A 13636-nucleotide genomic window follows, 5' to 3' on the forward strand; every position below is an offset into this window, starting at 1 on the left:
GAGATGGGAATAGTCGTCTGATCAAATTTGACGATAAATGACAAACTAGTAGATGAGATCAAGTGTCCGACATTTGGCGAGGTCTAATATATTCCTTTGCCCGCTGAATGAATATGACAAATTTGGGCATCATAACTGGGGCTTTTTTTTAGGTTTGTCATCGATTGGGAACACAAACCAAATCAAGAAAAAATAGAAATCAAACACTTAAAAATAAGAAACTAACCAAAATAACCTATATAGAGAAACAACCAAACATAAGAACCAATAGAGAAAGGAGTAATCAAACAAAATAACTAATAGAGAGAAGAACAATCAAACATAACAATCAATAAGAGAGAATCAACCAAACAAAAAACTAATAAAAAGAGGAGTAATAATCAAAGAGAATGGCCAGTCGATAGAAGAACCAAACCAAATGAAACTAACAGATCAAAGTAGAATCAAACTGAAATCAAACCAATAGAACAAAATTCCAACAAAACTTAGCCAAATCAAACCAAATTGGTCAAAACCAAATTAGACACAACCAAACTAATCATAATCAATAGAGAAAAGAACCAAACAAAACCAAATCAAACTAACAAAAACCCAAATCATAGTAAAGAGAGAGAAGAATATGAATGGTATAAATGAACAATATCATAACCAACAATAAGATGAAGAACTTGAGTTTTAATTGGTGTGTAATTTTTCCCTCGAACTTTTCTTCAAATTTTTTTATCAAATATGAAGAACTTGGGTTCTCATATCAATATATTCTTACTTAAAAAAAAAATCACAACTTATCAAAATATGAGTTAAAAACAAAATATATACTTATCAAAATATGAGTTAAAAAGAAAATCTACTTAATATAAATGTAAGGAAGTCATGATGGCAACCCTAGCCACATGTCTTCTTGAAAATAATCCTAGCCACATGTCATTTTGAAAACAATCCTAACCACATGTCATTTTGAAAACAATCCTAGCCACATGTCATCTTGGTAAGTATTTTAATTACAAACTCTATATTAAAATAAATAATAATATAATAATATTAAACCACCACTATTATTAATAATAATATAATATTTAGTTAATAATAATAATAATAATCTACCTCTACTTAATATAAAATAATAATAATAATAATAGTAATATTAATAATATAATATTCAATTACCACTATTAAAAATATCCAAATAAAAGTCATTATTAAAAAAATCTTTCAAACTTATAAAATCTTGAAATCTAGCCTATATTTCAAGTTTAAAAAATATAAAAGTAAATTTTAAATATATTTTAGATAATCAATTTTTACGATAAAATAGATAATCTTAAATTAGTTCATTCTAAATTCTAATTTTATTTTTCTATTTTTCTTCTTATATTTTTCATTTATTTTAAAAAATATATATGTTTAAAAAATAACTTACTTCTCAAAATAAAGATGAAATAAAAGTATCGTTTTAAAAAAATATGTTTTCTAAATGAATTACACAAAATTTTATTATAATAAAAAATTAATAAAAAAATTTACAATATTTAAATATAAAAATTATCGGTTATAATAATTATTGAGTTTGATTGTACTAAAATTTTAGTAATCATTATGAAAATAAAAAGAAAATTTTGTAAATCATTATTTATTCTCATATTGATTATAATTACTTTAGATATATACTAAATTTATTTAAATTAAAATATTTTATATTATTTTTCAATTTAACTTTAACCACTCATTTTCTAAATAAAATTAAACCTTTAACTCATCAATTATATTAATAAAAACGTTTATATATTAAAATTATCCGTTACAACATTTATGAAGTGTTATTATACAAAAAAATTTAATAAATCATTATGATAATCAAAATTAATTAAAAATAAAAATCCTATCAAATATTATTTTTCCCTTACTTTGGAATATTAATTTTTATATAGAAATAAAATATATTCTACAAATATTCACTATTTGTAACATTAAAAAATTATAATAGTTACAAAATTATTTTTTAAATATAATCATTTAAGAAAAATATCAATTTTATATGAATAATAATTTTTATTCTTTATTGCACCAGCTTTTAAATATTTTTTTTCACATTTTTCATTCTTTTTTTTTTCATCTATTTTACAAATTTCTATGTTTAAAAAATAAATTACTCACTTACAATAATATTAATTAATGATAAATTATAATATTTTTCATTCTTTATCACTCACTTACAATAATATTAATTAATGATAAATTATAATTAGTTAAACGGTAAGTTACAGTTTTTAATCTCAATTAAAATAATATTAATGAATAATAAGTTTTAATTAGTAAAATTTGGAGTTACAGTTTTTAATAAGATTTATTTTGTTTTTAGTAACCATTATTGTATGTTATATATATGAATGCGTATTTGGTGAATGAATTTGACATATTTATACTATATATTTTGGCTAAGTCTTCATCATTCTCTTCAAACAATTGATACTTTCGATTATTTTTCTTATTCTCACTAAGTTTTAATTATGATTTGTTTTATATTGTAGGTGACTCCACTTACTTTATTATAACAATTATCTATATTTTAACTCTACTTTATTTTGTATTTTTTATTGTAGATCTTTATCCTTTTATTCATACAAAGTTCACAAGGTACCTAATTTTTTATTTTGTATCTATATTTTTATTTTTTTTGTTATTTTTGAACATATATATGCTAATTGTTCTTTGATTTATGTGACAGGTTTAAGACTCAACTTTACTCTGTTATATTAGTTATGTAAATACTTTAGTTATATTATTTTGCAATAACTTTCTTGAGAATAAATATATTATTATGCTATTTATTTCTGCATTTTTCTCTTCTTTACATTGATTAATTTGAATGTAACAATTTTTTAGTGAATGAAAAGAAGAAAGAAAATTTATATTGTTGCTACATATTTATTTTTACTATTTGAAAATTATGTGAAAAATGAAAACCCATGTAAATATATGTCTGTAACCAAAATATTTTAGAGAAATATATGTTTGATTTAATTTATTTACTTAATTTTTTACGATCTTCAAATGACTTCAAAAATAATATATGCATAAAAAATATGTCTCATTTGTCAATATATTTTATTGTATAATAAATGAGAATGATAATAATGATATATTTTGATATAGTTATGATACATGTTGTACTAAGTGTGTTACAGAGTGTTTCCAAAAAAAAAGTGTATTATAGAAAAATATTAATATAGTAATTACATTATTATTATTATTATTAAATTATTATAATTATTGTTATTAATATCATAATAATTATTAACTATATCTCTATATATTCTTTTAAAATGAATAATTATTTATGGAAAATAAAATTGCAAAATAAATTGTAGTCGTAAGTTATAATCAATTTAGTTGTCACTTACTAAACTCTGAATATTACCTTCAAAATTATGTAATGATAAAGTATTTGATTTATCATTATATACCTATATAAATAATATGTATTATGAATAATTACTTCTTTTTTTTAACGAATGAGAAATATGAGGACTAATCTACATTTTTTTTATCATAAAAGTATATTTAAGAATCAAAATATCACTATTTAATACAAAACTAAGAAAACTTCACTAAAAAATTAATAACTGAAATTAATAAGTTTTAAAATCATTAATGCCTATAAAATTTAAAAAAACTCTTTAAAGTTTTATTTTAATTTACAAAATTATTTTTCTTTAATTTTAATATTAAAGTGAGAATAATTAATTTATTAAGATGGTTAACCTATAATAAATAATAATATTAATAAACAATCCATTAACCAAGTAAGAACATATCTCTTCCACTATAATAAACAAACAAAAAAATCATAAAAATATGGATGGAGTTACTTGATTATAGGAACACCAAATAAAAATCAATATGATAAGATATAATATGATTTATTTTTAAAAAATATGTATAGAATATACTATTTAAAACTTTTTTCAGACATGACATTGAATAAAAAAATCTTAGGTTTTACAAGTTATAGAATAATACTAAAAGAATAACTGAAATTTAAATTGATATACTCTTATATGTATTATGAATTTAATGATTAATCATAAATATTTATCTACAAATAATTTAATATAACACTTTTTATAATATTGCATTATTCACGTAAATATGTTAAATTTTTCAAATTTATAGACCATAATTGAAATTATATATATATATATATATATATATATATATATATATATATATATATATATATATATATATATATATATATATATATATATATATATATATATATATATATAAATTATTAGAAATTCTCATATATTTTAAATTTTGTTTATATTTAATATAATTTAAAAATACGTTTAACTATATGATATAATTTATATATATAAGTTATTAAGATCAAAATTCTAATCAAATCCGTGCAACGCACGGGCCATAGAACTAGTATATAATAAACATAGACTAAACATTTAACCTATTTTCTTTAAAATGTCTATTATAATTATCTAACAAATAAACATATAACTGGAAATATCACAAGCATGAAAAAAATTTACTTTTTTTAAAAATTTGATTATTCTTATTTTGTCTCACAGATTCTTGAAACTCTTCCTCTCAACGACCAAGAAGATACTTTTATACGTCTTTTCTCATCCAACTTGATCTTAATGAAAACTTTTTTTTTTTTCTTTCTGTAACATGCCTAATGGTTGCAGTGACAACGTTTTTTAGAATAAACTTAAAAGCACAATATGTATTCATCATGGAGACAAGTATAAAAGGAGTTGAAATGTTAATAAGATACAAAGTTTCTTGAACTCTAAGAAATTTCTAATCAGAGTTAGTTCTAATATCTAATCCTCCAAAATGTGTCTTCAAATCTCCAGGTTTTAAGAGCTCCAATAAATTTTATTCTAGGAAAATCTAAATCACTTGAACTTCTCTAATCGGAGTTGAGCTTCGATCAATGCATACAAACATTGAAGGAAAAATCCCTAAAATCCTCTTAGGGGTGAAAAGATTTCTCAAATTGTGTTTTCAGTGTACAATTGAATCTCACAATTTACACTCTTGAACAATGAATTATAATTAAATCCCTATCAAAATATTCCTCAAAGTGTTTTCAAACCTCATACAAGAATTTAAGAGTTTTTAAAAAGAGTTTGAGAGGAGAATGTGAATGTTAAAGTTCTAAGAGAATAAAGAGATTGGTTTATTATCAAAAAAAAAAAAAAAAAAGAGATTGGTTTATATATGCAAGAGAATAAATGAGTAAAAGTATTAAAAAAAATAGTTTTTACAACATGATTCGAATCAACATTGAAATAATTTTAATACGATTTGAATCAACATGATTCGAATTAACATAACACATAATTCAAATAAAAGGTCAGTGAAAAATGACAAACTCTAAATTTTTATGGAGATTCAAATCATTAATTAGCATGATTTGAATCATGCATACTAGAAGCAATCCCAAATTAAAATGTGATTTTAATGAAAAGAATATGTTTTTTAAAACCATTATTTTAAGGTGAATTCTTATATACCAAACTCAAAAAGTTGGGTAAGGTTACCTCCTGTGTAAAATGTCTTGAAAACAACAATCAATTGTAATATTTAATAAATAATTAATTGTGTTAAAAGTATATGGCATCATATAATTGGTTGAATGTACACTACCCAACTTTTTGTGATGGGTAGAGAAGTTGTCCCCTTATTTTAAATATTTGATAGGAAGAAACCATTGAAAGACACAAATTACTTCAAATTTAAGCTAAGTCTAGTTTAACTTCAATCTAAGCAAACCTAAGTCTAAGACTATATAAAATATGCATTCACAACAAGCATGCAAACCAAATTACATGTTTGCACGTATAAGAAAATGTACCCTTTCAAACCTCCAAACATATATACTTTAAGATACAACCAACTTGAATCACAACACACTATCATTGTACTAATAGATTTTGTACTCTATGCTGAAAGTATATTTAGCTTCAGATTCCGAGTATGCTGAAAGTACTTTAACATGATAACATCCAACACAAATTGTGTTTTTTTTCTCACTTCAGATTCCAAGTTTCACGTTTTGTTAATGAAAGAAGACACAATCATGCCCTACTTACTAGTCAGTTGAAATCTAATCATAAACTAACAACACTAACTAGTATGAGTATTCTACACTCAACAAAGATCTAGACATTACTACCCCCGGTCTCATTTATAAGAGAAGATTCTTTTTTTAGATACATTGAATAAATAATGTATCTGGACAATATATTGTCCAAATACATTATTTATTCAATGTATCTAAAAAGGAAATATTTTTTTATAAATAGGATCAAAGGAGTATTTACCAACTGAATTACAGCGTAAAATCAACATAACAAATAAAAAGACACTTATTTACCAAACCAAATCAAGTAAAAGGAGTCCAATAAAAAATTAAACAGAAGAACTTATGTAGAGAAACAATCAAACAAAAAAGTGAATAGAGACATGAGCAACCAAACATTAGAACTAATAAAGAGAGGAGCAATCAAACAAAACAATCAATCGAGAGAGCAACATATCAACCAAACATAAGAACCGATACAAAGAGAAGTAACAATCAAAGAGAAGGATCATCCGATAAAAGAACCAAATCAAATGAAACCAACAAATCAAAACATAACTAATCCGAAATCAAACCAACCAAATAAATCCAAACATAACTATTCCAAATTAAACAAAATCAAACCAATCATAACCAACACAGAGAAGAACCAAACAAAACCAAATCAAACTAACGAGAAATCCAAATCACAACCAAGAGAGGGAAGCAAACGAATAGTATACATAAACAATACCATAACCAACATTGAGATGATCCACTGAATTCATATATAATCAAATCTTAACCTTCATGCATACAAAGTGGGAGATGATATACCAAGAACAATTTTGCGATTTTTTCACTTTTATACATCTTTCCCCATCCAACCTGATCTTAATAAAACGGTTTTTATATAGCTTGCCTAATCCTTACAGTGAAAACAGTTCTTGGAATAAACTTAAAAGCACAATATGTATCCATCATAGTGAAGGACAACAACAGTTGATCAAGAAAGTTTTAGAATAGTAACAAATACTCATTAAGCAAGCAATATGGAAACATATTCAATCAAGATTAGCCAATCATTTGCATCAGATCTATTAAGTTTCTTGCTCCAAATAATTTAACTTAGCCATTTTACATGAATGGCGATGAGTAGGATCAGGAGAAAGGAGCAATAGTGAAAAGAAATCAAAACTGCAAGAAAGTAAAGCATATTTGAATTCACTAGATCATTCTTGAACTTCAATTAGATTCCCTTGCTTCCTCCTGCTAAGATTCTACTCCTAGGCATATTAAACAGCATTTACAATCCACCTACAACCAATCAATCAATAAATGAATTATTCTGTACAAAATTTCACCTAACTGTAGATTGGGTGTTACAGGTCTGAATTCAACATAACCATGTCCTGACATTTATCCACCCAAAGCCCTGGTTGCTGAAACTAATAATCTAATCAAAAACCTCTTCAGGGAGTTTTAAGAGGTTCTTTCCTACATCAATAAGATTAACTCTAGCTGCAAAATTGGTAGTTAGTTCTAAATCTTCCATCTTCTCTCCAAACTCCCCCAATCAATCCACACACACAATTCTACGAGGCCACGGTATTTTGAAGTCTGACTTGCTCATGAGCTTTCACCACCTCTGAAGTGAAACTTTCTAATGTCTTAAAAATGGGAATCAAACCAGTTTGTAAACTACTCGAAGCTGCATCGCGGACAAGCTTAATGGCTTCTTTATGTCTGGCCCTCTCTTCATGCAATCTCTTCTTCATAGAATCTAAATCCACCTTTAGATCATCAAGTGGTGAAACACCACTATCGGAAGTGAACTTCGACAATTTAGTCTTTCCTGAAATTTCGCAATGCTTCGGTTTTGAGCTTCCCATTTCGGTGCGCAAAGCTTTAAGTTGTTTTTCAAAGTCCTCCGATAGATACTCCGCCCTGATTTTCCTTTTTTGTTCCTCATCTTGTCTCTCCCATAGCTCGTGCAGTTTTTGAGCAAATTCGCCCATAGCTTCCGCCACCTCTTTTTCTGAAATTCTATTCATTGCTTGCTGCCAATCGTTGCAGATTATGAAAGCTGGTGGAGCTCCTATCCTACTTGGTGAGAAAGGGACAACACCATCAGCTGTTTCTTCAGGTTCATCAAGAAGGCACCTTATGAGCCACCCATTCAAATTTTCAACATAAGATTTTTGGGTTCCCACCCAATTGTTGAACTGAGTGCACCACTTCAAAAGCTCCCTTTCGAGTTCCATAATGGCTTTCAAGCCTTCATCTCTTTGCAAACCGGCGTTTAACTTGAGAGATTGAGTTTTACTCTCCATGATAGCCTGGAACTGCTTCTGGTGGCATTGGAACATGAATTTCCACATTCTTATCAATCTGCGGACATATAATATATTTCATTACACTTACGAACAACATAATATTATGAACACACACACACATGATATTAAAAAATGTCCTTTTACTGTATTTTCTTATCAGAATTTTAAAGATATATCAGAAATTTCCACACACACGGGAGGATTATTAACATAGAAACTAAGAAGCAATTTGTTACCCGGTAATTAATGCAGCAAGCTGAGGCTCCAATTCCTCGTCCCTCAATTTATGTATCCTGGCTGATATTTTTTCAACACTTCTGATGCAAATGTTTATTTTTGTTAGCAACTTTCTTATTGATGTCTCGGTAGCATCTATTTTAGTAGATTCAGCTCCTCGTTCATCCAATGCTTTCAGTCTCTTGCACTGTTTCTCGTAAATGGCTCTTAACCTCTCTTCATCCTGAGAACATTGTAAATATACAAATAAGCACGATTTGAAAGAACAATACAATATTTACTAAAGTCATGTATTAATACAAGTAGTCAAACAGTACAAGTTATTGAACTATGAAAATTCAAATTCTCCTATCCAACAAAAATGTGTGAAAGGGAAACAACATAATAAGAATTTTAGAAGCCTCCTTCCCCTAAAAGAAGGACACACAGTAATTCAGTTTAGATGGATATCAAATTATCAATAGCTACAAACATTTCAAATTTCAGGAGCTATTTCAGCTGAAGAATCCAAACATTCAACTATTTCCAAAGCAATTATATTCACACCTTAACTTCCTTATACAATTTCTTTTCCCAGGCATAAAGTTTCTCCAATGTAGATGAAAGGTTGATCGGATTTGATATTAACTCTTGCTCAGGTTCTCCACAGTATGCTTTTGCCAATTTCATTGTCCTAGAAGAAAAATGTATCGGTGGCCCAGATGGAGGATTCGAAGGTGGCCCGGAAGGTGCTAGCATCTGCAAGATCCTTGATAAGATAACTGCATAAAACACATAGAAAGACATTAAACCCTCTCCTACTTGATGAGCCTATTGATGAAAATTGTAAGCAATAAACCCTCTCCTACTAATATCATGTGCAAAAAACCATTGTCCATAACATGCATAACTCATGCTTATTCTTCTAGCACAATCTATAAGCACCACAATGAAATCAAAAATCAAAACAACTCAAAGGATAAAAGCATTGATACCTCTAAATGCAGCAGCCCTTGACTGATAAGGTGGTTTGCAAGCCTCAAGAAGAAACGCAACCTCTTTTCCATGATTAGAAGCAGTCTCAAACTCATCTCTAATTTCTCTAACAACCTCCTTAAGATCCCTATTTCCATGTGGAGACAAAGTGGTTAAGCTACTCAAAATAGAACCCTCGCCCTCAATATCCACCGCGGTAACAGTTGCATCTTCATCACCATCAATCTCAAAACTCACACCTTTCTTTCTAGGAGATCCTTTAGAAACAACACTATCAGGACTCTTTTTTTCATGAGAAGAAATAGAATCACCACTACTTTCACTGGTATGAAACCTCACCGTTTTGGAACTTCCCTCACTACTACTCACCTGTTGCAATGGCACTTCCTTCGAGTTCGAAGTACCTTCACCAAAATCTCTCCCTCTATCAACCTCTACCTTTTCCTCTTCCTCTGCCACTTTTTTCTTCTTCTCGTAACTAGCCTCCTTCACCTTCTTCACCTCCTTCACCGTTTCCTGTTCAGTTTCATCTTCTAGTTCAGGAATCCCTTCTCTCTCCCTCACCTCTTTCGAATCAGGACTACTCGCACTCGACGCTAACCCTAACTCTGATCTATAATTTCCATACCCCGAATAACCATTATCAACAGCCTCAAAAAAATTCAGAAAATCCCAAGTGGAGACTCGTGGCGGCGAAGGTGGAGCAGGAGGCGGAGGAGGTGGAGTCGGAGAAGAAGACGAAGGCCCCGCCGGAAAACCATAATAACCACCAGCACTCCCATTCATACCAGAATAACCATAACCGTAAGGAGAACCATTCCATTGTCCAGATGCTGCTACACGATTCTCTGGTTCTTGATAGATCATGGAATTTCCACGAGGTGCAGATTTCTTCATATAATATGCATAATTATTAACCCCTGGTTGCGTTTGAGTCCAATCTTGTTGATACGGATATGGATACGGATACGGAAATGGATAATTGAACCCGTTCGAAGATGAAGGTTGCTCTGGTTCTGGTACATGTTCTGGTCCTGGTTCGAACTCTGGTTCGTATTGAGGCTCGGGTGTTCGATGATCATGATGATGAATGTGATCCGGAGAAGGAGAACTCACCTCCGATCCAGAAGAAAGATGCAAGTGAGAATCATCACCATCGTGAGAAGGTGAAGAAGACGAAATGTGGCGGCTACTATCATTACCATCTTTCGATTTACCTTCCCGTGAAGGCAATGTGAGAACAGGGGAAGAAAGTGAAGACGAAGAAGAAGCCGAGTTTGTTGGAAGAAAGAGATCCCGATCGGAGAATTTCCGAAGAGCTTCACCTATATCTTTCAGAGATTGCATATAAGCGACGTGCGCGATGGCCAGAGCGTAGCGTTGGTCGGAGGCGTTTTTGAGAAACTGTTTTCTTTCTCGGCAAAGAGTTACCACGGGGAACTCCTCCACCTTGGAGCCCCCGCAGCCCATGTTTTTCTACCAACGAGATCACGAATATGAATATTGTGGTGTTTCTGTGGTTTAGGTTTACGGTGGGTCATGGTTATGAGGACGATGAATGCACCGGAAAACGGAGCATAATGAATGAGGAACGGAATAATGATATTTCAGCGAGGGTAATAGTGGAATAGTAGAAATAAAAGTGAATTACTGGAAAGTGTGCTTTTTGTGTTTCTGTGTTGCATTCTAATTTTTGTCAAATAAAGTAGTCTCTGTTTTTGGGATGAAGAGAAGGCGCGTGGAAATTAGTGAAATGAGGAAAAGGAGATTGATGCATAGAGATTGGTGATTAAAAAATGAGGAAAATTGACATAGAGATTGGTGATGTTGGTGTTGTTTTGCGACAGAAAATTGATGGAGATTCTCAGAGAATTGTGCAAGTTGCGAACCCGCCATCGGCAAAGGAACCCTTTTGGGTTTTACTATCATTTATTTTAGCACTATCTTCTCATAACTCGTTGTTTGTAATTTTTTGGCATTAAAGTAAATGTGGGTTTTGGGGTTAATTGAGTGCATTTACGACCGCAGTTACTTCGGCGAACGCCGTATCTGATTCATTCCCACGCGTTCATTACTCTTCCAGTTTTTACGTCAATGCTAACCGATGCTAGTACTATAGTACATCTTCTTATCTCAGAAAAAATTGAATTATTTATATTATTACCCTAGTTGTACATTTTCTTTTAAATATATGTACTTTCTTCTGTAATTATTTAAAAAAAAGAAAGAAAGAATATAGTAGATGCATGTCAAGTTACAGCTATATTCAATTAACAGGTATTCTGTTAAATCATATACTTAATGAAATTAAAGATAATGCGTGTATAAAATAATTTTGAGGTGTGCTTTCTTGATTAGAGTCGGCAAAATGGGCCGAACTAATGGCGCCGGTCCGAAAGCCCGAAAAAAATTCAAGTTTGAAAAAAATTTAGCCGTTTATTATCTGGGCTTTTAAGTCGGATCCGTTAAAGGCTGATATTAATCAGGCTAGCCCGACCGGGTTGCAGGTAGTCTGCTTATTTTTTTTACAAAAATTTTAATACTATATACTAATGTCCATATTATTTTTTTTACTAAATACCATTTTAATTTTTTTATTGATATATATTATGCATAATATAATTGTTCATAGTTCATAAAAAAAAAATTCAATCAAAATATTAGTTTATTTCATTAATACACATATATATTGAATGCACCATATATTTATTAAGAGTAGTAGTTTATTTGATTTAATTTAAATATCTAATATTATTAAAATGAATCTTAATATTATTAATTCTCAAACAAAATAATATTAATAAATTGATTATTTAATTGTCATAATTTACTTTATGATATTTTATCTTAGATGCTATGTATGTAATTGAGTTATATTGTCTTTAGTGTTCCATATTTATATATATTTTACTTTTTAGTTTATGATTTATTAATTTTTTATTTCATTTTTAAAAAATATCATTTTTTTAATTAAAAAACTAACTATTAAATATAATACGGGTCGACCTGTTTAATTGAGGCCCGTAAAGGGTCGGACTTGAACAATTAAATTGTAGCCCGTTTAAATTCTGGACTTTTAGGCATGGCCCGCCAAAAGCCCGAACCCATCACGGACTGCCCGAAGTGGGCCGGGTAGCCCGTTTGCCAGCTATAATCTTGATACTATTATATGTCCAATTTGACATCCTATCCTATGCTTTATTCACTGTGTGTTTATACGGTGAATAATATTTTTTATTAATTTTGTAATAAATAGTGTTGTATACAGTATTCGTGAATAGTATAGTATAAATATAATATTTTTTTATTAGTTAATGAAATATAAAAATTTGATTAATTAAGTCGGTTAGGTTAATAAACATTTGGATATTCAAAATAATTTAGTAGTAAAATAAAGTTGGTTAATAAAAAGTAAAATATTGGTTAATAACAATATGAAGTTGGTTATTTTATTATTTAAGATATTTTATGTCTTGATATTAGTACACTCAATAACCAAATTTTAAATTATATTAATCAATTTTTTTACACTCAATTAGTCAATTTTATTTTACGACTTAATATTATTTTTTTTTGTCAAAATATATATTAACCAAAGTATAAATTATATTAACCAAATTTTTATATACTATTAATCAAAGTTATTTTAGTGTAAAAATTATAAAAATGTTAAAATAAAAAATTTACTGTTCACTGTTTTTGTGAACCTTAACTACGTTGTAAGTATTTTTTTTTTAATAAGCAATTTGGACCTAGCGGGTTTCGAACCTGAGACCTTGAGAGGAACACACTCTCAAGACCCAAGCGATTCACCGCTAGACCACACACACGCACCCAACTACGTTGTAAGTATAACATTTAGTGTCAAAATAACATTACTCAATAATTTTATATAGTAAAGTTTTTATTTTGCTATATCATATAAATAATATAAAAAAATTATGATTTTTGTCCGAATATAAAATAATGACTAAATGACGTGTAAAATTATTTTATG

General features: G+C 28.8%; 1 protein-coding gene across 1 annotated transcript; it reads right to left on the reverse strand.

The window, feature by feature from the left end:
* Positions 1 to 7396: 7396 nt before the first annotated feature.
* On the reverse strand, positions 7397 to 11751 carry LOC131661420 (protein ALTERED PHOSPHATE STARVATION RESPONSE 1). Its single transcript, XM_058930959.1, has 4 exons — positions 9639 to 11751; positions 9211 to 9425; positions 8664 to 8887; positions 7397 to 8482 (listed from the first exon to the last, which is right to left on the reverse strand). Exons 1-4 carry the CDS (start codon positions 11107 to 11109, stop codon positions 7687 to 7689), a joined length of 2706 nt encoding a protein of 901 aa, XP_058786942.1. The 5' UTR covers positions 11110 to 11751; the 3' UTR covers positions 7397 to 7686.
* Between the last annotated feature and the right edge of the window lie 1885 nt (positions 11752 to 13636).

Source organism: Vicia villosa, linkage group LG3 (genome assembly GCF_029867415.1).
Source record: "Vicia villosa cultivar HV-30 ecotype Madison, WI linkage group LG3, Vvil1.0, whole genome shotgun sequence".
In the NCBI taxonomy this organism is placed as follows: Eukaryota; Viridiplantae; Streptophyta; class Magnoliopsida; order Fabales; family Fabaceae; genus Vicia; species Vicia villosa.